The sequence below is a fragment of the Loxodonta africana genome, chromosome 12 (assembly GCF_030014295.1).
Source record: "Loxodonta africana isolate mLoxAfr1 chromosome 12, mLoxAfr1.hap2, whole genome shotgun sequence".
Taxonomy (NCBI): Eukaryota; Metazoa; Chordata; class Mammalia; order Proboscidea; family Elephantidae; genus Loxodonta; species Loxodonta africana.
In genome coordinates, this window is record NC_087353.1 from 97,398,354 (window position 1) to 97,425,393 (window position 27,040).

The following is a 27,040-nucleotide window of genomic DNA, read 5'->3' on the forward strand; positions in this document are numbered from 1 at the left end:
CCTCTCTCTCCTTCGCCCTGCATTCCATGTGCTCCAGCTGTACTGCTGTCCTTCCTGTTTGCTGAGGTTGGGATGCCAGGCTCTTCCCTGCCTCAGGGACTTTGCACTTGCCATTCTTCTGCCTGGGATCCTCTTCCCAGGGTCCTTCTCATGGCTGTTTCGTATCCTTCTGGTCTGACTGTATATAGTAGCCACTTCCTCATTACACGCAGTCCCATTACCTAATTGTCTTTCACAGAAACCGAACACAATCTGGAATTAAGTTGGTCATTTGCTCCCTTGTTTATTGTCTGTCTCCTCTTCTTGGACTGGAAGCTCCTGAGGGCAGGGACGTTCCAAGCTTGTCCACAGCTGTGTCCCCAGTACTTAGAGGAGGATGAGCCCTTAGTGGCTTTGGGAGATGTTTGTTGAGTGAATGAATGAGTGAGAGATATTACTTGTAACCCCGTCAGTGATGCTAATTCTATGTTTTTAACCCTTCGTCAGTGAGGTTCACTGGCATCATTCATGAGTTTGAGCTTTCTCTCTTCATAGCTACGAAGGGGAGAAAGTCCGTGGGCTGTATGAGGGTGAAGGCTTCGCAGTCTTTCAGGGAGGTGGTGTGTACCACGTGAGTTTTGTATTTTGGGAACTGGTAAGGTGGGAAGGAGGGTGTGGGGTGGTGGTTTTGGATTTACATCTTCGGTAATGTCCACTGATTCTTCAAAAGAAACTGGAAGTACTTTGTACTGATTTTATCTTGAACCCTGACTGTACTTAAGGTAGAGAGAGAGTTCGGTATAACCAGAGTGGACAACCCTGGGTGATGCAAATGGTTAAGCACTTGACTGGTAGCCAAGAGGTTGGTGGCTTGAGCCCGCCCAGAGGCGCCTCGGAAGGCAGGCCTGGCAGTCTGCTTCCAAAAGGTCACAGCCTTGACAACCATGTGGAGGGCAGTTCTACTCTGACACACATGGGGTTGCCATGTGTCGGAACTGACTCAACAGGAACTAGCAACAATGTACCTGGAGTGGTCATCTCAAATTGTTCCTTTCCTGGTTTTTATTTATCACACCAACAACATTAAGGTCACTAAATGAAGAATAAAGTCCCACTGTCACCATCCTGTTGCCATAAACATTTCCATTTGGCTTTGTCCCTTTTATTCTTCTAATAAATGTATCAGCATTTTTACATACATATATTAGTTCTGTAGATAAAACATTTTGAATCTTTTTTCACTTTACCAATCTGTATTGCTGCCTAGTTTTCATAATTGCTTTTTAACATTGATTAGTGTTTTAATTTGTGATTTGTGACTGTTCATAGTTGTTGGATGGATTACTGCCTTCATTAATAATGTTCTACTGAAGATTTTTATTCATTTATTCATTCCGATTATCAAAGAAATATGTGCTTATTCTGGGAGGACAAATTTTTGTAGTTGAGGTCATAAGGCATGAGTTTTAGTACCCTGACTTTTTTTCCCTTAGCATTCAACATGTTCGTTTTCTTATGTCATAAAGACTCTTCAGAAACACACGTGTAACGGCTGAATAGCATTCATGAAAATGGCTGAATAATATTCATCAAAATACTGTTCATTATCATGAATAATACTCACTAAAATAATATTCATTAAAATTCATCCATTAAAATGGCTATTCATTAAAGTAGAAAGTAACATTAAGACATGCATGAATATTTATGACATTCCGCAACTTATCTCGCCTTTACTGTGACATTCAAAGTGTTTCACATACCTAAGCAGTGTCTTCTCTCATCTCTGCAGTGTTTATACACAGTCCTGATGTATGACCAAGGTCACTGGGGGGCACAACTGGTTTACACTCCTCTACTAACCGAGAGGTTGGTGGTTGGAACCCACCCAGTGTCACCACAAAAAGGCCTGGCAATCTGTTTCTGTTAAGATTATAGCCAGTATTTGCCTGAAGCAACAGAGGAAGAAGGAGAGCCTGGAATAAGAAGAGGAATTGGAATGTGTGGTTAATTGTCTCCATGAACAACTGTCTCCGTTGCCATGGGACCAGAAGAATTAGATGGTGCCTGAGCTACCATGACTGAATGTTTTGATCAAAGATTCTATAGAAGAATCCTTATCAAAAGGGGGAAAATACAAAACAGAAGTTCAAGTTCTCATGGAATCCAGACTTCCTGGATCTATTGAGGCTGGATGAATCCCCGAATATAATCTTTAAACTTTAAACCAAAAACATCCCCTGAAGTCTTCTTAAAACCAAACAATAGCTTAACTAGTAAAGAATGTCTGACTTGACAAGGTCACAGCAGCTCCATAGATACATCCAAACTCCCTGCAGGACTGAATTTCTGGCCTGAGGGCTCAATTGGCATTACATAGTGTATAAAGAAAATGTTCTGCATTCTACTTTGGTGAGTAGCCTCTGGCATCTTAAAAGCCCGTGAGCGGCCATCTAGGATACTCCACTGGTCTCACCCCTGCAGGAGCAAGGAAGAATGAAGAAAACTGAAGACACAAGAGAAAGATTAGTCCAAAGGCCTAATGGACCACATCTACCACAGCCTCCACCAGACTGAGTCCAGAACAACTAGATGGTACCTGCTACCGCCATTGACTGCTCTGACAGGGATCACAATAAAGGGTCCCAGACAGAGCTGGAGAAAAATATAGAACAAAATTCTAACTCAGAAAGAAAGACCAGACTTGCCGGCCTGACAGAGACTGGAGAAACCCTGAGAGTATGGCCCCCGGACACCCTTTCAGCTCAGTAATGAGGTCACTCCTGAGGTTCACCCCTCACCTGAAGATTGAACCGGTCCATAAAACAAAACAAGACTAAAGGGGCGCACCAGCCCGGGGGCAGGGACTGGAAGGCAGGAGCAAACAGGGAAGCTGGTAATAGGGAACCGGGGGTTGAGAAGGGAGAGTGTTGAAGTCGTGGGGTTGTTAACCAATGTCATATACAACAATGTGTGTACCGTTTGATGAGAAACTAGTTCTGTAAACCTTCATCTAAAGTTCAATTTAAAAAAAAAAAAAATCTGCCTTGAGCACTGTCCTTTTAAAGAATTACCTTTCTGGGATCAAACTGACAACAGCAACTCGAAAAATTAGATAGGAAACTTAGGGGGCAGTGAGTTTATGAGGAGGACCGATTCAGAAAAGGAGGGTGAGAATGGTTGCACACCTTGAAGAATGCAATCAATGTCACTGAATTGTACATGTAGAAATTATTGAATTGGTGTATGTCCTGCTGTGTATATTCTCAAAAACAACAAGAAAGATTCCAGTCAAGAAAACCCTATGGAGCAGTTCTACTCTGTAACAAGTCGGAATCGACTCAATGGCAACAGGTTTGGTGTACGTACAGTTCGAAAGTACACCCAGTGCTAAAGTACTGCTTGGATTCATTACAGAATAGACCCTGTCCCAGGCAACTGAAGACAGGATTGTAGCTCTCCCAACCCTAAAGCTGCCCGTCAGTGCTTTGGGGACACAGTTCCCTGGTCATTCAGCTTGGCCGGCCTTGCTGTTGAGGAGGGTGGTGAACGCCTTCACTGATAGCTAATTGTGTTCGTACCCGCTGCCAGCTACTATCTTTGTAAGCTTTCCACATTTTCCTTCAACTCAAATTATCTGTATGAAAAGCGTCAAAAGAAAACATCTGATCAATGAGTCAACTAGAGTTAAAAGGCTTTATTGGGTGGAAAAAAACTGTTAAGAGAGCAGGGAACACCCCTCCAAAGAGATGAGCTTGACACATTACAATTTTGATTTGCTTATATACAGTACGGAGCCCTGGTGGAGCAGTGGGTAAGAGCTATGGCTGCTACCCAAAAGGTTGGCGGTTTGAATCCACTAGCCGCTCCTTGCAAACCATTTGGGGCGGTTCTGCTCTGTCCTATAGGGTCGCTATGAGTTGGAGTTTACTTGATGGCAATGGGTTTGGTTTTTTGTGTATAGTGCAGGTTGTTGGGGAATTCCCCAAAGGGAAATTTTAAACGCTTGGCTGTCATTCATTTAATCCGCTAGCAGCATCTTGGATTGGTTTATTAATTTTGTATGTCTGCATCCTATAGGCTAGTTAGGGCTTACCTAATGATTTAAACTTTCCCCAGAACTGTCTTCATCACGAGTTCTTTGTTTCTGTGAAGGGGGTGTTAAGAGTTAAATTTAACCCGAGATGAAAGTGCTCCTTAGAACAATCAGTTATATAGATCAAAAAGGCAGCATCTGCACAAAGGCAAAGATGAGAAGGCAGGAAGGGGTAGCAGTTCAGGACGGAAGGAAACGGGGAAGCTGGGAGAGAAATGGGAGTGCTGGCACGTTGTGGGGAACGAAACCAGTGTCATGGAACACTTCATGTACAGCGGCTATCAAATGGGAAATGAACTTGTTCTGTAAACGTTCACCTAATGCCCAGAAAAAAAAAATTTTAAGTTTAAATTTCTCCGGGGGGGGAGAGAGATTTTAACAAAAGCAACGATCAGTTGGATCCCTGTTAAGTCGTTCTCTGAGTTTTGTACCACGTGTTTCTGCCGGTGTTTTCGCGTAGGCCACTCCTGGACACTTGTCTGAAATGGTAGCAGAAGTGCGACTTTGCCGCTCCCGTTCCCTCATGTGAGGCACGGACTGGTGTTCTACGTTGGTACAGATGTTGCGTTCCCAGAACACTGACTATCTGGGGGCTCCCGAGGGTCCACTCGGTTTAGGCTGTGTCAGGGCGAGGGAGGAAGACCCAGTGGAATCTCGGTAACACCAAGCCCAGGGATACCCAGACCACACTGGTCACATGTTTAGATCAATCTAGTGTACACGTGTGTGTATCTAAAGACCGACAATAAGGACAAATGTTTCATGAAACATTACTCTGCGGATGCATTGTCATATTTTCTAAGCCAGTTGCTGTCAAGTCGATTCCAACTCATGGTGACCCCATATGTGCTCCACGGGGTTTTCAATGGCTATGATCTTTTGGAAGTAGATTGCCAGGGCTTTCTTCCAAGGTGCTTCTGGGTGGATTTGAATCACTAGCCAATCTGCCAGCCTTTTGGTTAGTAGCCAATCATTTAATCATTTGTGTCATGGAGGGGTTCCATATTCTATTCTAATTTGTTAAAAAGAAAACTGCTGATTTTCGGTGAATGTCCTAAATTGATTTAATAATAAGAGTCAGATAAACCATTGGCCAAACTGACAAAACAAAAACAGGAGAGGAAGCAAATAACTTGAATAAGAAATGAGATGGTGATATCACAACAGACCAACTGAAATTAAAAGAATCATAACAGAATACTAAGAAAAATTGTACTCTAACAAATTTGAAAACCTTGAGGAAATGGACAAATTTCTAGAAGCACATTACCTACCTAAACTAACACAACCAGAGGTAGAACAACTAAATAAACCTATAACAAAAGAAGAAATTGAAAAGGTAATTTAAAAACTCCCCAAAAGAAAAAAACCCGGGCCCTGATGGTTTTGCTGGAGTATTCTATGAACCATTCAGAGAAGGGTTAACACCACTACTATTAAAGGTATTTCAGAGCATAGAAAAGGATGGAATGCTCCCAAACTCATTCTATGAAGCCAGCTTAACCCTGATACCAAAACAAGGTAAAGACGCCACAAAAATTTACACACCAATATCCCTTGTGAACATAGACGCAAAAATTCTCAAAATTCTAGCCAACAGAATTCAACAACATATCAAAAAAATAATTCACCATGACTAAGTGGGATTCATACCAGGTATGCAGGGATGGTTCAACATTAGGAAAACAATCAGGTAATCCATCATATAAATAAAAGACAAGAACCACTTGATCTTATCAATTGATGCAGGAAAGTCATTTGGCAAAGTTTAACATGCATTCATGATAAAAAACTCTCAGCAAAATAGGAATAGAAGGAAAATTCCTCAACATAATAAAGGGCATTTCTACAAAGCCAACAGCCCACATTATCCTAAATGGAGAGAGCCTGAAAGCATGCGCCTTGAGAAGGGAACCAGACAAGGATGCCCTTTATCACCACTCTTATTCAACATTGTGCTGGAGGTCCTAGCCAGAGCAGTTAGGCTAGACAAAGAAATAAAGGGCATCCAAATTGGTAAGGAAGAAGTAAAAGTATCTCTATTTGCAGAAGATAAGACCTTATACACAGAAAACCCCCAAAGACTCCACAAGAAAACTACTGGAATTAATAGATTTCAGCAAAGTATCACGATACAAGATAAACATACAAAAATCAGTTGGATTCCTCTATTTAACAAAAAAAGTCAAAGAAGAAATCACCAAATCAATACCATTTACAATAGCCCCCAAGAAGATAAAAATACTTAGGAATAAATCTAACCAGAGACATAAAAGACCTATGCAAAGAAAACCAGAAGACACTACTGCAAAACACCAAAAGAGACCTACATAAGTAGAAAAACATACCTTACTCATGCATAGGAAGACTCAACACTGTGAAAATGTCAATTCTACCCAAAGTGATCTACAGATAAATGTAATCCCAATCCAAATTCCAGTGACATTTTTCAATGAAATGGAGAAACAAATCACCAACTTCATGTGGAAAAGAAAGAGGCCCTGAATAAGTAAAGCATTACTGAAGAAGAACAAAATGGAAGGGATCATACCACCTGATTTTAGAACCTATTATACCGCCACGGTAGTCAAACAGCCTCGTACTGGTACAACAACAGATACATAGACCAGTGGAACAGAATTGAGAATCCAGGCATAAATTCATCCACCTATGAGCAGCTGATATTTGACAATGATATTTGACAAAGGCCCAAAGTCCATTAAATGGGGCAAAGGCAGTCTCTTTAACAAATGGTGCTGGCATAGCTGGATATCCATCCGCAAAAAAATGAAACAAGACCCATACCTCACGCCATGCACAAAAACTAACTCAAAATGGATCAAAGACCTAAATATAAAGCCTAGAACAATAAAGATGATGGAAGAAAAAACAGGTAAACGCTAGGAGCCCTAATACGTGCCATAAACAGAATACAAAACATTACTAACGATGCACAAACATCAGGAGAGAAACTAGACAACCAGCAGCTCCTAAAATCAAATGCTTATGCTCGTCAAAAGAGTAAAAGACAACCTACAGACTGGGAAAAAAATTTTGGCTACAACAAATCTGATCAGCATCTAATCTCTAAAATCTACAACATACTGCAAAACCACAACCACAAAAAGACAAATAACCCAACTAAAAAATGGGCAAAGGATACAAATAGGCACTTCACCAAAGACGACGTTCACACGGCTAACAGATACGTGAAGAAATGCTCATCATCATTAGCCATTAGAGAAATGCAAATCAAAACTACCATGAGATACCATCTCATCCCAACAAGGCTAGCATTAATCAAAAAAACACAAAATAATACATGTTGGAGAGGCTGTGGAGAGACTGGAACACTTATACACTGCTGGTGGGAATGTAAAATGATACAACCACTTTGGAAATCAATTTGGCACTTCCTTAGAAAGCTAGAAATAAAAGTACCATACAATACAGCAATCCCACTCCTTGGAATATATCCTAGAGAAATAAGAGCTGTCACACAGATAGACATATGCATACCCATGTTCACTGCAGCACTGTTCGCCGTAGCAAAATGATGGAAACAACCTAGATGCCCATCAACGAACAAATGGGTAAACAAATTATGGTATATTCACACAATGGAATACTATGCAACCATAAAAAACAAAAGATGAATCTGCGAAACATCTCATAACATGGATGAATCTGGAATGCATTGTGCTGAGTGAAATTAGTCGCAAAAGGACAAATATTTTATGAGATCGCTATTATAAGAACTCAAGAAATGGTTTAAACACAGAATATTCTTTGATGGTTATGGGGGCGGGAAGAAGGGAGAGCGGAATTCACTAACTAGTTGGTAAACAAGAATTGTCTTAGGTGATGGGAAGGACAACACACAATACAGGGGAAGTCAGCACAACTGGACTAAACCAAAAGCTAAAGTTTCCTGAATACAACCAAACACTGCGGGGGTCTGGGGACCATGGTTTCAGAGGACATCTAGGTCAACTGGCATAACAAAGTTTTATTAAGAAAATGTTCTGCATCCCACTCTGGTGAGTGGTGTCTGGGGTCTTAAAAGCCAGCAAGCAGCCAGCTAAGATACATAATTGGTCCCAACCCACCTGGAGCAAAGGAGAATGAAGAACACCAAAGACAGAAGGAAAATATTAGCCCAAGAGACAGAAAGGACCACATAAACCAGAGACTCCATCAGCCTGAGACTAGAAGAACTAGATGGTGCCCAGCTACCACTAATGACTACCCTGACAGGGAACACAACAGAGAGTCCCTGACAGAGCAGGAGAAAAGCGGGGTGCAGAACTCAAATTCTAGTAAAAAGACCAAACTTAACGGTCTGACTGAAACTGGAGGGACCCCAGAAGGCATGGCCCCAGACTCTCTGTTAGCCCAGAACTGAAACCATTTCCAAAGCCAACCCTTCAGACAAAGAATAGACTGGAATATAAGACAAAAAAATGATACTTGTGAAGATGGTGTTTCTTAGCTCAAGTATATAAAAAAAATACATGAGACTAAATGGGCAGCTCCTGTCCAGAGGTGAGATGAGAAGGCAGAAATGGACAAGAGCTGGTTGAATGGACATGGGAAATTCTAGATGGAAAGGAGGAGCGTGCTGTCACATTATAGGTATAGCAGTTAGGGTCACATAACAATGTATGTATAAATTTTTATATGAGAAACTAGAACTGTAAACTTTCACTTAAAGCGCAATAAAAAAAGGGGGAAAAAAACCCATAGGCTGCACTTTTCCTTTGTGCCAGCCCTGTCTGTCATGAGTCCACGTGAACCTGAATTAACAATATAATTTGTCCTCGTGGTTGTGAAGTTGTGTGTGTGTGTTGTTAGCTGCCACTGAGGTGGCCCCTGACTCATGGCAACTCCAGGGTGGCTGTGCACGAGGTACATTGGCTGGGAATCAAACCCTGCATGGATGGTGAAAACTCTACCACTGAACCACAGTGGTTCGCAAAGTGTGGTTCCTGGAGCCAGTAGCAGCAACAGCATCGCCTGGGAAAATTCTAGAAATGCAAGTTCTTGGACTCCACCCCAAACCCACTGATAAATCAGAATCTCTGGGGTGGGCCCAGCAAGCTATGTTTGAACAAGCCCTGCAGGTGGTTGGTTGTGAGGCCTAGTAGAGTTTGAGAACTGCTGCATTGTTTATGTAGACTCGTCTGTCTTGGTTCTCTCCATCACCTTCCTGTTGCTAATCATGTGATTCTAAGAAAGAACTGGAAGTAATTTTATCAGTGTTTACTCTGCATTTAGACGTTCGGTGTGTTCAGTTTTTAGCACTAGTCCTGTGTGTTAACAATAGACACTCTAAATGTAAATCGATGCATTTCTAACTCTACTGGGAGTCCCTGAGTGATGCAAATGGTTGATGTGCTAGGCTGCTAACCAAAAGGCTGGAGGTTTGAGTCCACCCAGAGATGCCTTAGAAGAAGGGCCTGAAAACCCTATGGAGCTCAGTTCTACTCTGACATATTATGAAGTCGCTATGAGTCGGAATCAACTTGATGGCAACTTTTTTCTTTTAATACAGTGTCCCAGTAAGGGGAAATAGAAAGTGTGAAATTTACACACATAATAATTTCTGTTTTTAGATAGTGGTTTTAATTAACTATGTTTAGTTTAAATAATTTTTTTTATTAACTTTTATTGAGCTTCAAGTGAACGTTTACAAATCAAGTCAGACTGTCACATATAAGTTAATATACATCTTACTCCTTACACGCACTTGCTCTCCCCCTAATGAGTCAGCCCTTCCAGTCTCTCCTTTCGTGAAAACTTTGGCAGCCTCCAACTCTCTCTATCCTCCCATCCCCCCTCCAGACAGGAGATGCCAACACAGTCTCAAGTGTCCACCTGATATTATTAGCTCACTCTTCATCAGCATCTCTCTCCCACCCGCTGTCCAGTCCCTTTCATGTCTGATGAATTGTCTTCGGGGATGGTTCCCGTCCTGTGCCAACAGAAGGTTTGGGGACCATGACCCCCGGGATTCCTCTAGTCACATCCAGACCATTAAGTCTGGTCTTTTTATGAGAATTTGGGGTCTGCATCCCACTGATATCCTGCTCCCTCAGGGGTTCTCTGTTGTGCTCCCTGTCAGGGCAGTCATCGATTGTGGCCAGGCACCAACTAGTTCTTCTGTTCTCAGGATAATGTAGGTCTCTGGTTCATGTGGCCTTCTCTGTCTCTTGGGCTCTTAGTTGTCGTGTGACCTTGGTGTTCTTCATTCTCCTTTGCTCCAGGTGGGTTGAGACCAGTTGATGCATCTTAGATGGCCGCTTGTTAGCTTTAAAGACCCCAGACGCCACATTTCAAAGTGGGATGCAGAATGTTTTCATAATAGAATTATTTTGCCAATTGACTTAGAAGTCCCCTTAAACCATGGTTCCCAAACCCCCGCCCTTGCTCCGCTGACCTTTGAAGTATTCAGTTTATCCTGGAAGCTTCTTTGCTTTTGGTCCAGTCCAGTCCAGTTGAGCTGACCTTCCATGTATTGAGTGTTGTCCTTCCCTTCACCTAAAGCAGTTCTTTTCAGCTAATTAATCAGTAACAAAAACCCTCTCCCTTACTCCCTCCCCACCTCGTAACCACAAAAGTATGTGTTCTTCTCAGTTTATACTATTTCTCAAGATCTTATAATAGTGGTCTTATACAATAAGTTTAAATAAATTTTTAAAAAATCCTTGAACGTTGAAATGCAAACCCTAAAGTACATTAATTCTCTTGAAGTATAATGTTTTCCAATAGCTTAATTTGGAAAGAAAGTCTCAGGTAGAATTTGATTCTGAAGTTTTATTTTATCTTCTGCCCCATCGACTGCTCAGGAGTGTCATGGTTTGAATTGTATCCCCCCTAAAATACGTGCCAACTTGGCTAGGCCATGTTTCCCGGCATTGTGTGATTATCCACCGTTTTGTCCTGTGATGTGATTATCCTACGTATTGTAAATCCTACCTCCATAATGTTAATGGAAACCCTGGTAGCATAGTGGTTAAGTGCTACGGCTGCTAACCAAAGGGTCAGCAGTTCAAATCCGCCAGACGCTCCTTGGAAACTCCATGGAGCAGTTCTACTCTGTCCTATAGGGTCGCTATGAGTCAGAATCGACTTGACGGCACTGGGTTTGGTTTGGTTTGGTTTGGTTAAGCCAATCTCTTCTGAGATACAAAAGAAAGAAGCAAGTAAAGAGACATGGGGACCTCATACCAAGAAACAAGAGCCAGGAGAACAGCATGTCCTTTGGACCCTGGTTCCTGGGCTAAGAAGCTCCTAGACCAAGGGAAGATTAATGACCTGGACCTTACCCCAGACCTGACAGAAAGAGAAAACCTTTCTGGGGAGCCGATACCCTGAATTCAGACTTCTGGCCTCCTAGATTGTGAGAGAATAAATCTCTCTTTGTTAAAGCCATCCACCTGTGGTATTTCTGTTATAGCAGCACTAGATGACTACGACAAGGAGTAAATCAGTAGAACTTTGGATCACTCCACACTGTTGTTGGTTGCTGTTGAGTTGGCCCCCGACTCATGGTGACCTCATGTGAGAGTAGAACTGTGCTCCATAGGGTTTTCTTGGCTGCCATCTTTATGGAACGTCACCAGACCTTTCTTTTGCAGAGCCCCTGGGTGGGTTCAAACCACCAGGCCTTCAGTTAGCAACTGATTGCAAACCACTTGCACCACCCAGGATCCTTCAGAGAGAATTTGCAGGTCAGTTTTTACGACAACAAAGGACCGTCTGGTGTAACCGTTAGGGAATTGAAACTTTTCTGGACCCCTCCTTAGATCCTTTTTAGAACCAGACAGTCTACAGAGCAAGGCTAGCTTGAAGTAGTATCCTACTCACATTGCTGTGTAGACATGCCCATCCACACACACCTATACGTAATACGTAAGAGAGAATAAGGCTCCATTCTAAGAACTGAAGCTGTGCGCGGCAGGTGGGCTGTAAAGTAAACCACTGCATACTGAGGGCTGTGTTTTGTCCTGCAGGGTATGTTTTCAGAAGGACTCATGCATGGACAAGGGACATATATTTGGGCTGATGGGTTGAAATATGAGGTAAGCATGTAACAAATGACAGTTCTAACTTGTAATTGTGAAAATTAACGATCAGGTTTCCACAGTTAAACATGCTATTTACAAACATATAATTCAGCACACCAGTTAAGAAAAATTCACAGAACCAAAGAATACAGGTGAAATGTAACTCGTGACTACATTGGACCCTCTGGTAACGGTTCTGAACAGTTTCATTTGAACGTTCTAGAGTATTTTCTCTATTCTGTGCCCAGAGACACACACATACATGTATTTAGCCCCTCCTACTTCTTTAAAATACTTCATTTTGTAGAGCAGTTTCAGGTTTACAGAAAAGTTGTGCAGAAAGTACAGAGTCCCCAGATACAAGGCTTCTCTTGCTGTTAATGTCTTGCTGTTAACGTCTTGCACCATTGGTACACGTGTTACCATTGATATGCCAACATGGACACATTATTCTCCTCTGGGAGCCATGGGGGTGCAGTTGTTAGGAGCTAGGCTGCTGACCAAAAAGTTGGCAGTTCAAATCCCCCAGCCACTCCTTGGAAACTCTATGGGGCAGTTCTACTCCGCCCAATAGTGTCACCATGAGTCGGAATTGACTGGACGGCAATGGGTTTGGGTTTTGATTATTATCACTTAAGGTACATAGTTTACTTTGGGGTTCACTGTGTTGTGCAGTCATGGGCTTTTGGCAAACACATAATGTCATGTGTCCACCATTACAGTATCATAGAGAACAGTCTCACTGCCCTACAAATGTCCAGTGCTCCACCTGTTTATCCCTCTCCTTCCCCCTCAGGCCCTGGCAACCACTGACCTTTTTACTATCTCCATAGTTTAGTCTCTTCTGGAATACCATATAGGTGGGATCATACAGTATGTAGTCTTTTCAGACTGGCTTCCTTTACTTAACAATATGCATTTAAGGTTCCACCATGTCTTCTCATAGCTTCATAGCTCATTTCTTTGTTATCATCCAATAATACTCTGTTGAATGGGTAACCATAGTTTATCCATTCACTCCTCTTACTTTTTAAAAACACGAATAGTTTATTATACACTCTTTTCTATACCTTTTTTTATGGAAAATTAAGCCACATTCGTAGGATTGGACTGTTTTTACTGACTGCCTGTATACCATTATGTGGATGGATTTCACTTAACCCTCTTGCTGGGTTGAGGGGAACGTGTGTTTTTAAGTTGATTGCTAGAACAAAATTGCTCTCCAAAGAGGTTGCGCCAGTTTATACCCCCACCCACCAAATGGGTGAGGGCATGAAACGCTATTCTGAAAAACCAAAGGTGCAGAGCTGCTAACTCCTTGGTGTTCATTAGCTGGTAGTGAAGACACTTAAGACACATTTACGTCCTGCATGTGTTCCAGTAAGAGGTGTGCGAAGAAGGCAGAGCAAGTGTGGGCTGGACTGGGGGAGTCAGGGGAGCAGAACGGGGTCAGCCTTCACTGTCGGGCAAGGAGGAGCGTCTCTGAGGTTGGGAGTGGAGGTGGGGCCTGAGGATTGGGTCCTAACACCAGTCTTTCTGGAGAATCCCTTTCCTTTGCAACATCCTGCTTCTAGCCAGTGGCCGACATTTAAGGCTTCTGATCACCGAGTGGCAAGGAGTCCCCTGTGGTTCACTGTTTCTGGAAACGCCTTCCACGTGGTCTCAGGCAGGGTCATTAGGATGCAGGCAAGTAGCCCCTGCGCAGCCCAGTCTGGAGGGCCTGTGGGCAGGACTCAGATCCTCCTACAGAAGCATCTCCAGGGAGGTAGCTGGCCCTCCTGGGAGCTGGCCAGGGGTTCAGCCGCTGCCTTCTTGCTGCCCAAGGCTGCCCCGTCTGTGCTGACCGGCTGCCTGCAATGAGTTCAGACTCTTGGGAGAGAATCCACGGCTGGTAGCCAGGCTTGCCCTGTAATACTCGGCGGATACCCTGAGCCCAGCAGGGCACACTCTCTAGAAGGTGCTCACGGGGCAGGCCACTGACTGCTGTGTCTGCGGAGTCTCAGATGAACCACAGGCAGAAAGAAGAGTCTACATTAGGGAGCACTGAGCCTGGCTAATACCAGAACCTCCCGGAGGGAGTTTTGAACCAGTTGCTGTTGAATCAGCTTCCACTCATGGCGACCCCACGTGTGTCCCAGTAGAACTGAGCTCCATAGGGTTTTCAGTGGCTGAGGTTTTGGAAGTAGACTGCTAGTCTTTCTTCTGAGGTATCTCTGGGTGTACTTGAACCTCCAACCTTTTGGTTAGCAGCCTAGCGCATTAATCATTTGTACCACCCAGGGGCTCCAAAGGGAGCTTTGGAACCCAGTGAATCAGCCTCCTTAAGGTAGGTTGGGGTCCTGGTAGCACAGTGGTTAAGTGTTTGGTTGCTAACTAAAAGGTTGGCAGTTAAAACCCACCAGCCACTCCTTGGAAACCCTATGGGGCACTTCTGCTTTGTCCTACAGGCTTGCTATGAGTTGGAATCGAGTTGACGGTGATGGGTTTGGTTTTTTTGGCTTAGAGATAGGTTACAAGAACCTGTCTATCTTTAAAGTTCCCAAGGTCAGGACTGGAAGCCACCACTGTACCCTGTCACCTTCTTGGCTGCTGGGACTTTAGTGTACACACCTTACAGAGCTTTCATTCTGCCTGGTCTTCTACACAGTGAAGGATAGGGGGTGCAGGTAAGGAATGAAGAGGAACGAAGCTAGGGGTGAGTTCATTGTTCCCACGGAGGAGGCAAGAATAGCACCAGGAGTCAAGGCAGTGTTTCGAACAGCCCACAGGGTGTAGGGTCTCTCCGCTGCCCTCCTGCCCCCCTCCTGACTGTTTTGCCCCAGGGGGACTTTGTGAAGAATATCCCCATGAACCACGGTGTGTACACGTGGCCAGACGGCAGCACCTACGAGGGAGAAGTGGTCAACGGCATGCGGAACGGCTTTGGGATGTTCAAGTGCAGCACGCAACCCGTGTCCTACATCGGCCACTGGTGCCAGGGCAAGAGGCACGGGAAGGTCAGTGCGGCAAGACGGGGTCCTACCTGTGAGCAGACGCGCAAGCTCGGGGGGCGGCAGTGGGGCTGTCAGGGAGACATTCACTTCTTAAAAACTGGGGCAAAACTGACGTCATACAAAACCAGTCATTTTAAAGGGCACTTAGTGCAGTTTCATGGTGTGCAGCCACCACCTCTCCAGCTGCAGAACATTGTTATCACCCTAAAGGAAAACCCTGCACCCAGGAAGCAGCCATGCCCCACTCTACCCTCCCCTAGTCCCTGGCAACTACTGCTTTCTGTCTGTGCGTTTGCCTGTTCTGGAGGTTTCGTACAGATGGAATCCCATGTGACCTTTTGTGTCTGTCCTCTTTCGCTCAGCGTCCTGTTTTTAAGGTTCACCCACGCTGTAGCGTGTATCAGAACGTCATGCCTTTCTTTGGCCGAATAACATTGCACTGTACAGACGTATTACGTTTTGTTTATTGATTGGTCTGTCGGTGGACATTTGGGTTGTTTCCACCTTTTGGCTATTGTGAATAGTGCTGCAATGAACATTGGTGTACATATATCTGTTTGAGTTCTTGCTTTCAGTTCTCTTGGGTCTGTACTAGGGTTGGGATTGCTGGGTCGTATGGTGGTGGTGGCTGTTGTGTGCTGTTGAGTCGATGGCGACTCTTGGCAACTCTATAGGACAGAGTAAACTGCCCCTAGGGTTTCCTAAGCTGTAATCTTTACGGGAGTAGATTGCTAGTTCTTTCTCCCATGGAGTGTCTGGATGGGTTCGAACTGCTGACCTTTCAGTTATCAGCCAAGCGCTTAACTATTGTGCCTCCAGGGCTCCTTTCTGTAAAGATTACAGCCTAGGGAACGCTTTGGGGCAGTTTACTCCATCCTATAGGGTTGCCATGAGTTGGAATCAACTCAACAGCACCTAACAAGAAGGAAAGGTTACATTGTGTTCACTTATACTCTGAGGCAGTAAAATGTAAAAATGGACAAAATGAAAATGGTTTTGGTACCTAAGAGAGAAAAAAAAAAAAAAAGAGAGAGTGACCTTCAATTACATGGAAAACAAACACAAAACCCATTGCTGTTGAGTTGATTCCAACTCATGGTGACCCCAAGTGCTTCAGGGTAGAACCACTCCATAGAGTTTTCTTGGCTGTAATCTTTGTGGAAGCAGAACACCAGGCCTCTCTTCCGTGGAGCTGCTGAGTGTGTTCGAACTGCCAACTTTTAGGTTAGTAGTTGAGCACATACTGTTTGTGCCACCCAGATACCTCTGTTATATGGAAGGTGCTACTATTCAGTTTGTTGTTGTTGTTGTTAGGTGCTGTCGAGTCAGTCCCGACTCATAGCGGCCCTATGTACAACAAAACGAAACACTGCCCAGTCCTGCTCCTGCTTGAGCCCATTGCAGCCACTGTGTCAAACGTCTCATTGAGGGTCTTCCCTTTTTTTGCTGCCCCTCTACTTTACCAAGCATGATGTCCTTCTCCAGGGACTGATCCCTCCTCATAACATGTCCAAAGTATGTGAGACTTAGTCTCGCCATTCTTGCTTCTAAGGAGCATTCTGGCTGTCCTTCTAAGACAGATTTGTTACTTCTTTTGGCAGTCCCAGATAATATTCAATATTCTTCACCGACACCAAAATTCAAAGGTGTCAATTCTTCGGTCTTCCTTATTCGTTGCACAGCTTTTGCATGCATATGAGGCTATTGAAGATACCATGGCCTGGGTCTTTAAGGTGACATCTTTGCTTTTCAACACTTTAGAGGGGTCTTTTGCAGCAGATTTGCCCAGTGCAATGTGTCATTTGATTTCTTGACTGCTGCTTCCATGGTGTTGATTGTGGATCCAGGTAAAATGAAATCCTTGACAACTTCAGTCTTTTCTCTGTTTATCATGATGTTGCTTATTGGTCCAGTTGTGAGGATTTTTGTTTTCTTTATGTTGAGGTGTAATTCCTACTGAAGGCTGTGGTCTTTGATCTTCATCAGTAAGTGCTTCGAGTCCTCTTCACTTTTCAGCAAGCAAGGTTGTGTCATCTGCATAATGCAGTTTGTTAATGAGTCTTCCTCCAATCCTGATGTCCCATTCTTCATGTTGACCAGCTTCTCGGATTACTTGCTCAACATACAGATTGAATAGGTATGGTGAAAGGATACAACCCTGATGCATACTTTCCTGACTTTAAACCACACAGTATCCCCTTGTTCTCTTCCAACGACTGCCTCTCGATCTATGTACAGGTTTCTCATGAGCACAATTAAGTGTTCTGGAATTCCCATTCTTCACAATGTTATCCATAATTTGTTATGATCCACACAGTTGAACACCACTGCATAGTCAATAAAACACAGGTAAACATCCTTCTGGTATTGTCTGCTTTGAGCCAGGATCCATCTGACATCAGCAATGATATCCCTGGTTCCATGTCCTCTTGTGAATCCGGCCTGAATTTCTGGCAGTTCCCTGTAGATGTACTGCTGCAGTGGCTTTTGAATGATTATCAGCAAAATTTCACTTGCGTGTGATATTAGTGATAGTGTTCGATGATTTCTGCATTCTATTTTTTTTTTTATTTTTATTGGATCACTTGTCTTTGGAATGGGCATAAATACGGGTCTCATATCATTTTCCAAGATGGCTGTACCATTTTGCACTCCTAGTGACAGGGCGTCAGAGTTCCAGTTTCCCACAACCTCTCCACCATTGGTTCTTTTCTGGTTCATGCAGGTTATGTCAGGCGGAGATGGCATTTCATTGTAGTTTTGATTTGCATTTCTTTAATGGCTAACGACTGTGAGCACTTCCTCCTGTATCTGTTAGCCACCTGAATGTCTTCTTAGGTGAAGTGTATGTTCATAATCCTTTGCCCATTTTTTAATTGGATTATTTCTCTTTTTGGTGTTGAGATGTTGAAGTATTTTATAGATTTTAGAGATTAGACCTTTCTCGGGTATGTCGTAGCCGAAATTTTTTCCTCCATTTTTTTGGGTTCTCTTTTTTATCTTTTTATTCTTTCGGTGCAGTCTTTTGCTGAGCATAAATATTTAATTTTTAGGAGCTCCTAGTTACCTAGTTTATCTTCTGGCATTTGTGCGTTGTCAGTTACGGTTTGTATACTATTTATGCCAAGTATTAGGGCCCCTAACATTGTCCGTATTTTCTCTTCTATGATCTTTATCATTTAGGTTTTATATTTAGGCCTTTGATCCATTTTGAGTTAGCTTTTGTGTATGGCATAAGATATGGGTCCTGTTTCATTTTTTTGCAGATGGACAACCACTTTTGGCAGCAGTATTTGTTAAAAAGACTTTTCTCCCCATTTGATAGACTTTGGTCCTTTGTCAAAGATCAGTTGACCACAGGTGGGTAGATTTATGCCTGGGCTCTTGATTCTGTTCCATTTGTCTGTGTGTCTGTCGTTGTACCAGTACCAGACTGTTTTGACTACCATGGTCATATAGTAGGTTCTGAGATCAGGTAGTGTGAGGCCTCCTACTTTGTTCTTTTTTGTCAGTAATACTTTGCTTATCTGGAGCCTCTGTCTTTTCCATATAAAGTTGGTGATTAGTTTTTCCATCTTGCTAAAAATGCTGTTGGTATTTGCATCGGGATTGCATTATATCTGTAGATCACTTTGGGTAGAGCTGACATTTTCACAATGTTGAGCCTTCGTATCCATGAGCATGATATGTTTTTCCATTTCTCTAGGTCTCCTTTGGTTTCTTGCAGTAGTGTTTTGTACTTCTCTTTGTATAGGTCTTTTGCATCCCTGGTTAGAATTATTCCTAAGTATCTTATGTTTTTAGGGCTACTATAAATGGTATTGCTTTCCTGATTTCCTTTTTGAAGTTCTCTTTGTTGGTGTCTTAGGCTAGGTTCCCTAGAGAGGCAAAACCTGTAAAGCGGTCGTGGATTCAGACTGCCAACTTTTTGGTTAACGGCTGAGCTCTTAACCACTGTGCAACCAGGGCTTCAGATATATACAGAGGGAGATCAAGGTTGTAGCGGCTCACGTGGTTCTAGAGGCTGAACATCCCCAGTCGGTGGGTCAGGCTGGAGGCTTCTCCTGATTCACATAGCCACAGGGGCTGGCAAACCCAAGATCGACAGCTCTTGCTTGCAGGCAGTGAAGACTGACACATCCCAAGGTTGATGGGCTCAATGGCAAGTAAGCTGCTAATTCAAGTCCCAAGAACCAGAGGTCGGATGAACAGGATCCAGCTGCAGGATCCAGAGTGAGCAAAAACCACAAGCCTTGCCAGAAAGTCCGTTTATATTCGATGCAGACCACAGCACCAAGGAAACTCCCTTGCAACTGATTGGTTACTCACAGCGGATCCTGTCATGGAGGTGATCACATTATATCAAATCTCATCACAGAAGTGATCACGTCATCTTATGACGGCCAAAGTACATCATAACTGCCAAACCAGTGAGAAGCATGGTCCAGCCAAGTTGACACACACCCTTAATGATCACAGTTGGTGTAAAGAATCCAAATGATTTTTGTATGTTCATCTTGTATCCTGCTACTCTGTGAATCTTTCTATTAGTTCCAGTAGTTTTGTTGTGGAATCTTTGGGGTTCTTTATGTATAGTATCATATCATCTGCAGATAAGCATAATTTTACTTCTTCTTTTCCAATTTGGATGCCCTTTCTTTTTCTTGCCTCATTGCTCTAGCTAGGACTTCCGGCACAATGTTAAATAGGAGTGGTGATAAAGGGCATCCTTGTCTTGGTTCTCGTTCTCAGGAGGAATGCTTTCAAGCTCTCTACGTTGAAAATGATGTTGGCTGTTGGTTTTGTATAAAAAAAAAAAATTGGTTTTGTATAGGTGCCCTTTATTATGCTGAGGAATTTCCCTTCTATTTCTATTTTACTGAGAATTTTTTAAAATCAGGAATGGGCATTGGACCTTATTAAATGCATTTTCTGCATGGATTGAGATGAGCATATGATTCTTCTGTTTTATTTATGTGACAAATTATATTTATGGGTATCAGGGTTATACTGGCTACATAGAATGCATTTGGGATTATTCCTTCCTCTGCTATGCTTAGTTTGGTGTGAGCTGTTCTCTGAATGTTTGGTAGAATTATCTAGTGAAGTCGTCTGGGCTAGGGCTTTTTCTGTTGGGAGTTTTTTTTTTTTTTTTTAATTACTTTTTCAATCTCTTCTCTTGTTATGTGTCTGTTCAACTTTTCCATCTCAATTTGTGTAAGTTTAGGTAGGTTATGTGTTTCTAGAACTTTGTCCATTTCCTCTAGTTTCTCAAATTTGTTGGAGTACAATTTTTCTACAGTATTCTGTTATGATCCTTTTTATTTCAGATAGGTCTGTTGTAATGTCCCCCACCTCATTTCTTATTTGGGTTATATGCTTTTCTTTTGTCAGTTTGGCCAATGGTTTGTCAATTTTGTTGATCTTTTCAAAGAACCAACTTTTAGTGTTGTTCAGTCTATTGTTTTTCTGTTCTCTATTTCATTTATTTTTGCTCTAACCTATTATTTCCTTTCTTCTGGTGACTGTGGGCTTCTTTTGCTGTTTTATTTCTATTTGTTTGAGTTGTAGTACTAACATTTTGATTTTGGCCCTTTCTTCTTTTTTGATGTGTGTTTATTGCTATAAATTGACCTCTGAGCACTGCTTTTACTGTGTCCCAAAGGTCTTGGTATGATGTGTTTTCATTCTTATCTGTTTCTAGGAATTTTTTTATTCCCTCTTTGATTTCTTCTATTACCCAGTTGTTTTTGTGTTATTCAGTTTCCATGTATTTGATTGTTTTTCCTTGGTCTTCTTGTTATTGATTTCTACTTTTATAGTGTTGTGATCAGAGAGAATATTTTGTATTATTTCAGTGTTTTGGATTTTATTGAGGGTTGCTTTGTGGCCTAAAGCATGGTCTGTTCTGAAGAATGTTCCATGTGCACTGGAAAAGAATGTATACTTCGTTGTGTTGAGTGGTTTGTATTATGTCTATGAGGTTAAATTGGTTGATTTTGGCCTTTAGATCTTATGTATCTTTGTTGAGTTTCTTTCTAAATGTTCTGTCCTTTATCAAGAGTGGTGTGTTGATGTTTCCTACTATTATCGTGGAACTTTCGATTTCTCTTTTCACTGCTGTAGAGTTTACATATTTGGGCCCCTGTTGTTGGGTGTGTGTATATTTATTAAGGTTATATCTTCTTGGTGGATTGTCCCTTTAATCATTATATAATATCCTTCCTTGTCTTTTATGGTTGATTTTGCCTTAAAGTCTATTTTATCTGAGATTAGTATTGTCATTCCTGCCCTTTTTTAGTTAATGTTTGCTTAATGTATTTTTTTCATCTTTGGATTTTTAATGTATTTGTCTGTGTCTAAGGTGTGTCTCTTGTAGACAGCATATTGATGGGCTGTGCTTTTTTAACCATTCTCTGTCTCTTTACAGGTACATTTAAGCCATGTACATTCAGTGTGATTATCGATAGGTATGAGTTTATTGCTGTCATATTGTGCTTTTTTTTTTTTGGTGGTGCTGGCATTTTCTTTGTTCGCCTTACTTTCCTGTGCTGAGTTCCTTTTGTTTGTGGATTTTCTTTATATTTCTTTTGTTATCATAGATTTTGTATTTACTGAGTTTTTTTTTTTTTCTTTTTTAATTTTAATAAGTAGGTTGTTAACTTTCTTTGTGGTTACCTTTAAATTTACCATTATCTTCCTAAGTTTGAGCTAGTCTTTTATTACCTGCTACCACCTTGGCTTCCTCTCCATTTGGAAGTTCTATGCCTACACCATCCCCCTTTCACTGTTTTGACATTGTCGTGATTTACGGATTGATATGTTTCCCGGTTTTAAGTCTTTTAGCTTTGTGTGTTTTTATTGAGAGTTCTTTACTTAGGCTGGTATCTGGTTGATGCTGTCCTGTGTCATAGACTCTGGTTATTGTCTGATGTTATTGGTTTTCTAACCAAAGGAATCCTTTTACTATTTCTTGTAAATTTGGTTTGGTTTTTGTGAATTCCCTTAATTTCTGCTTATCTGGGAATGTCTTGATTTTGCCATCATATTTGAGAGAGTTTTGAAGGATATATTATTCTTGGTTGGCAATTTATTTTTTCAAGGTTTTATATATGTCATCCCATTTCCTTCTTACCTCCATATAGTTTCTGCTGAGTAATCAGAGATTAGTCTTACTGTTTCCCCTTTGTAAGTGACTTTTTGTTTTTCATGAGCTGCTCTCAGGAGTCATTCTTTGTCTTTGGTTTTCGCAAGTGTGATTATGACTTTTCTTTGGGTCTATCCTATATGGGGTTTGTTGAGCTTCTTGGATGGCAGCTTTTTGTCTTTCATGATATTTGGGAAGTTTTCTGCCAGCAAATTTTCAACAATCTTCTCTGTGTTTTACATTTTCTCCCTCTGTTCTAGAACTCTAATCATACACAAATTTTTGCTCTTGGTTGTGTCCCACGTAATTCTTAGGTTTTCTTCATTTTTTTTCTCTGATTTTTCCTTAGAGTAGCACCTGTGGACTTCTCTTCAATCTTGCTGATTCTGTCTTCCATTGTTTCGAATTTGCTCCTAAAACTTTCTACTGTGTTGTCTATGTCTGAAATTTTGTTATTTATCTTTTGGATTTCTAATTGCTGTTTTTGTGTGATTTCTAATATTTTAGTTGTTTTGGCGTTTTGTTCTTTTATTATTTTCCTGAATTCTTCTTTTGCTTTGTCTGTGTTTTGGCTATATTTTCATTGGTTTTGTCTGTGTTCCTTGATCTCTTTCCCAATCTCTCAGAGAGCCCTAAATATTAGTCTTCTGAATTCCATATTAGGTAGTTCTAATGCCTTTTCTTCTACCAGAAAATTATCTGATTCTTTATTTTGGCCACTTGCTGGAGTCATCTTGTCCTACTTTTTTATGTTTTAATATTGCCTGCTGCCTCCAAGACATTATGGTATTATTTTCTTTATTGATTGTATGTTTGTTTGGCCCTGCTTTTTTGCTTTGTTTTGATACATAAGGGTGGGCATGCTGGCCATACTTTGCTGCTTGCTCATCTGTGAGCACAATAGTTCTCACCTCCTTGTCCAGGTGGGCAGGGCAGCAGCAGACAGGGTGCGCCTACTTCAGTGTACACAGGTTTGTCGGGGTGGCTGAGGGTGGGGCCTGTCTGCCTCCTGATGTTGGTCCAGTGGTGTGGGAATGTCCACAGCCCCTTGCCAGATGGGCAGGGATGTCAGACGGGGCGTGGTACAGTCACATTTCCCACCGTTCGGCAGGTTGCTCAGGTGCTGGGAGGGGAGGGGTAGTATGGGACTGATGCGGCAGTGGGCCTGAGCACTGGGGGCCAGCAGAAGTGGGGGAAGGTGGTGTATGGGGCTAGGTGGGAGGGAGAAAGAAACAGGAGCATAACACAGGTTACATGTCTTGCCTGAGTATGGCATGGTCTTTTGCAGAGGTTAAACTCCTTAAGCTCTTCTATTTTCATTTTTAAATTTAAAAAAGCATTTGTTTTTGAGGCTTGATTTTAAAAAATCTTTATCTTTTTTAGGGTTCTATTTATTACAATCAAGATGGCACCTCTTGGTATGAGGGAGACTGGGTGTACAACATCAAAAAGGGCTGGGGGATAAGATGGTAGGTATGAGTGCTGCCACATTTGGGGTGTGGGTGACAAAGTGTCTGTGGACTCAAACATTTTTTTCATGCAGGATATTGAAAGGTAAGTAGAGGGTCAGCAACAAAGAGGAAGACCCTCAAGGAGATGGACTGACATAGTGGCTGCAACAGTGGGCTCAAACATAGCAATGATTGTGAGGATGGCACAGGACCAGGCAGTGTTTTGTTCTGTTGTATATAGGGTCGCTATGAGTTGGAACAACTCAGCGGCACCTAACAACAACAATAATTTAAAAGTAAGGTGCAGAAATTACAAGGGAACACACATCTAACCATATAACCAGGGTCAAATATTTAAATCAATCCCAATCTAATCTCCAAGGTAGTTAAAATATTCCACTGAAAATTTAGAAAAATACCTAATAATGTCTAAGCATGCTGTTCTACTTTACTCTATGTAGAAACTGCCCTTCTTTGTTCTGTAATCATGGATCACCATTATTTTCTTAGGCGTATGTTTTCTAAAGTTGTTTACATATTTGCTTGATTTTAGATTGAGCTGTTGGAATCAAATTCTAAGGATTAAACTATTTTGGAGCAAAATATGAACTGATCATAAAGAGTACTGTGGGGAATTATTTAAGAGATTGGGAAAAAAAAAAAAGCCACTCTTAACCTACACTGTCACCTGATTAATGAACCAGGTTTACTTAAATGATTTATTCTGAACCCCAGGATGGTTATTTTTACAACCTACATGTCTATCCATTGAATTCAAATACAAAGAAGGCTATATGGGCCCAATGGCTGGATTCTTAAAAGGTACTTAGGGAGAAGGTTTAAGAGAAAGTCCTAAAGGTAAATGTTGTATATGAGATGACTGATTGTTTTTAATCTGTTTATTTTGTCCTAGTTACAAGTCTGGAAACATATATGAAGGCCAGTGGGAAGACAACGTGCGCCACGGGGAGGGGAGAATGAGGTGGCTGACCACCAATGAGGAGTACACTGGGCAATGGGAGAGGGGGATCCAGGTACTGTGCACACTGGTTCTCGGAAGTTTTATACCCAGATGTGAGTGCCCTGCTGAGCCTTGGCACATAGTAGTGATCTGAAACATTGTTAATCACTGTTGGCTCTGACTCATGACGACCTTACTAGAAACTCAAATTACTATTTACTGGTCTCAACCTTTTTTTAAATATAATTTTTGTTGTTGTTGAGTATATACACAGCAGAGCATTCACCAATTCAACAATTTCTACATGTACAATTCAGTGACACTGAATATATTCTAAACCTTACATTTTGATTGCTGTTTTATTATTTAGTCTTCTCTAATGGCCTCACACATGCCAGGTTCCTTCACTGGCAAATTCATAATGCATATAGCTCCCATAAGGACAGAAACTATTACTTATTTACACTTTAGAAACTACGTGGAGTCCCTGGGTGGTGCACACGGTTAGGCGCTTGACTACTAGCTGAAAGGTTGGTGGTTCGAACCCACCCAGAGGTGCCGCAGAAGATAGACCTGGCCATTTGCTTCTGAAAGGTCATGACCTTTGAAACCCTATGGAGTGCAATCCTACTCTGCACTCATGAGGCCACCATGAGTTGGAATCAGCTCCACAGCAACTAACAACAGAAGCTACACATTTTCTGCACAGAAAACAAAAACTTTATACAGTTAATTTCATATAATTTATATAGTCAGGCATCTGATGTTGTTGTTGTTTTGTTTGGTGCCATCGAGTTGGTTCCGACTCATAGCGACCCTGTGCACAACAGAATGAAACACTGCCCGGTCCTGCCCCATCCTTACAGTCGTTGTTATGCTTGAGCCCACTGTTGCAGCCACTGCGTCAGTCCACCTCGCTGAGGGTCTTCCTCTTTTCCGCTGACCCTGTATTCTGCCAAGCATGACGTCCTTCTCCAGGGACTGATCCCTCCTGACAACATGTCCAAAGTATGTAAGACGCAGTCTCGCCATCCTTGCCGCTAAGGAGCATTCTGGCTGCACTTCTTCTAAGACAGATTTGTTTGTTCTTTTGGCAGTCTGTGGTATATTCAATATTCTTCACCAACACCACAATTCAAAGGCGTCAATTCTTCGGTCTTCCTTATTCATTGTCCAGCTTTCACATGAATGTGATGTGATTGAAAATACCATGGCTTGGGTCAGGCGCACCTTAGTCTTCAGGGTGACATCTTTTGCTCTTCAGCACTTTGAAGAGGTCCTTTGCAGGAGATGTACCCAGTGCAACGCGTCTTTTGATTTCTTGACTGCTGCTTCCACAGCTGCTGATTGTGGATCCAAGTAAAATGAAATCCTTGACAACTTCAATCTTTTCTCCGATTAACATGATGTTGCTCATTGGTCCCATTTTAAATGGTTTTTTTTTTGCTCATTGGTCCAGTTGTGAGGATTTTTGTTTTCTTTATGTTGAGGTGCAATCCATACTGAAGGCTGTGGTCTTTGATCTTCATCAGTAAGTGCTTCAAGTCCTCTTCACTTTCAGCAAGCAAGGTTGTGTCATCTGCATAATGCAGGTTGTTAATGAGTCTTCCTCCAATCCTGATGTCCCGTTCTTCTTCATATAGTCCAGCTTCTCGTATTATTTGCTCAGCATACAGATTGAATAGGTACGGTGAAAGGATACAACCCTGACGCACACCTTTCCTGACTTTAAACCAATCAGTATCCCCTTGTTCTGTCCGAACAACTGCCTCTCGATCTATGTAAAGATCACGTTGTCTGAGAATAGTCAACGTTATATCTTTCTAATATGTATGCCTTTTTGGGCCTTACTAACTGGCTAGGACCTCCAGTAGAATGTTAAGTAGGAGTAGGCAAAGCAGACATCCTTTATTGTTTCTAATCTTAGTAGGAAAGAATTCAGCTTTTTATCAAATGTGATGTTAGCTCTAGGTTCCTCATAGATGCCTTTTATCAAGCTGAAGAAACATTCTGTAATTCCTAATTTGCTTCCAGTTTTTCTGAATCATCAGTGGATGTTGTATATTGTCAAGGACTTTTCCTGCATCTATTCAGATGATCATGTGGGGCTGGTTCTTAGGTTGACTGACATGTAGGTTACGTTAGGATCTGTCCCACGTGTGTGCCACCCAGTGTCCAGTCTGGGACCTTAGCAGTCGTCCATTCTGTAGTTTAGTGACTGATGTGTTTGGTGTGCCGTTAAGCAGCAGACTGTCACATGTAGCTCAAGGGTGTGCCCAGGAGCTCATAGACAACTTTATGGGGGTCTCTTACCCCAGCTCCTCCCTCTCCGTAATCTTCCTGA

The 27,040-nt window shown here is 42.1% G+C and overlaps 1 protein-coding gene across 1 annotated transcript in view; it reads left to right on the top strand.

The window, feature by feature from the left end:
* LOC100658137 (radial spoke head 10 homolog B2) overlaps positions 1–27,040 on the top strand; it is an 87,250-nt gene that overhangs the window by 2,500 nt on the left and 57,710 nt on the right. The window contains exons 2-6 of the mRNA XM_003416521.3: positions 535–610; positions 12,091–12,159; positions 14,967–15,140; positions 23,668–23,753; positions 24,649–24,769. Coding sequence (XP_003416569.1) covers positions 535–610; positions 12,091–12,159; positions 14,967–15,140; positions 23,668–23,753; positions 24,649–24,769 — 526 coding nt within the window. The remainder of the gene's footprint in view (positions 1–534; positions 611–12,090; positions 12,160–14,966; positions 15,141–23,667; positions 23,754–24,648; positions 24,770–27,040) is intronic.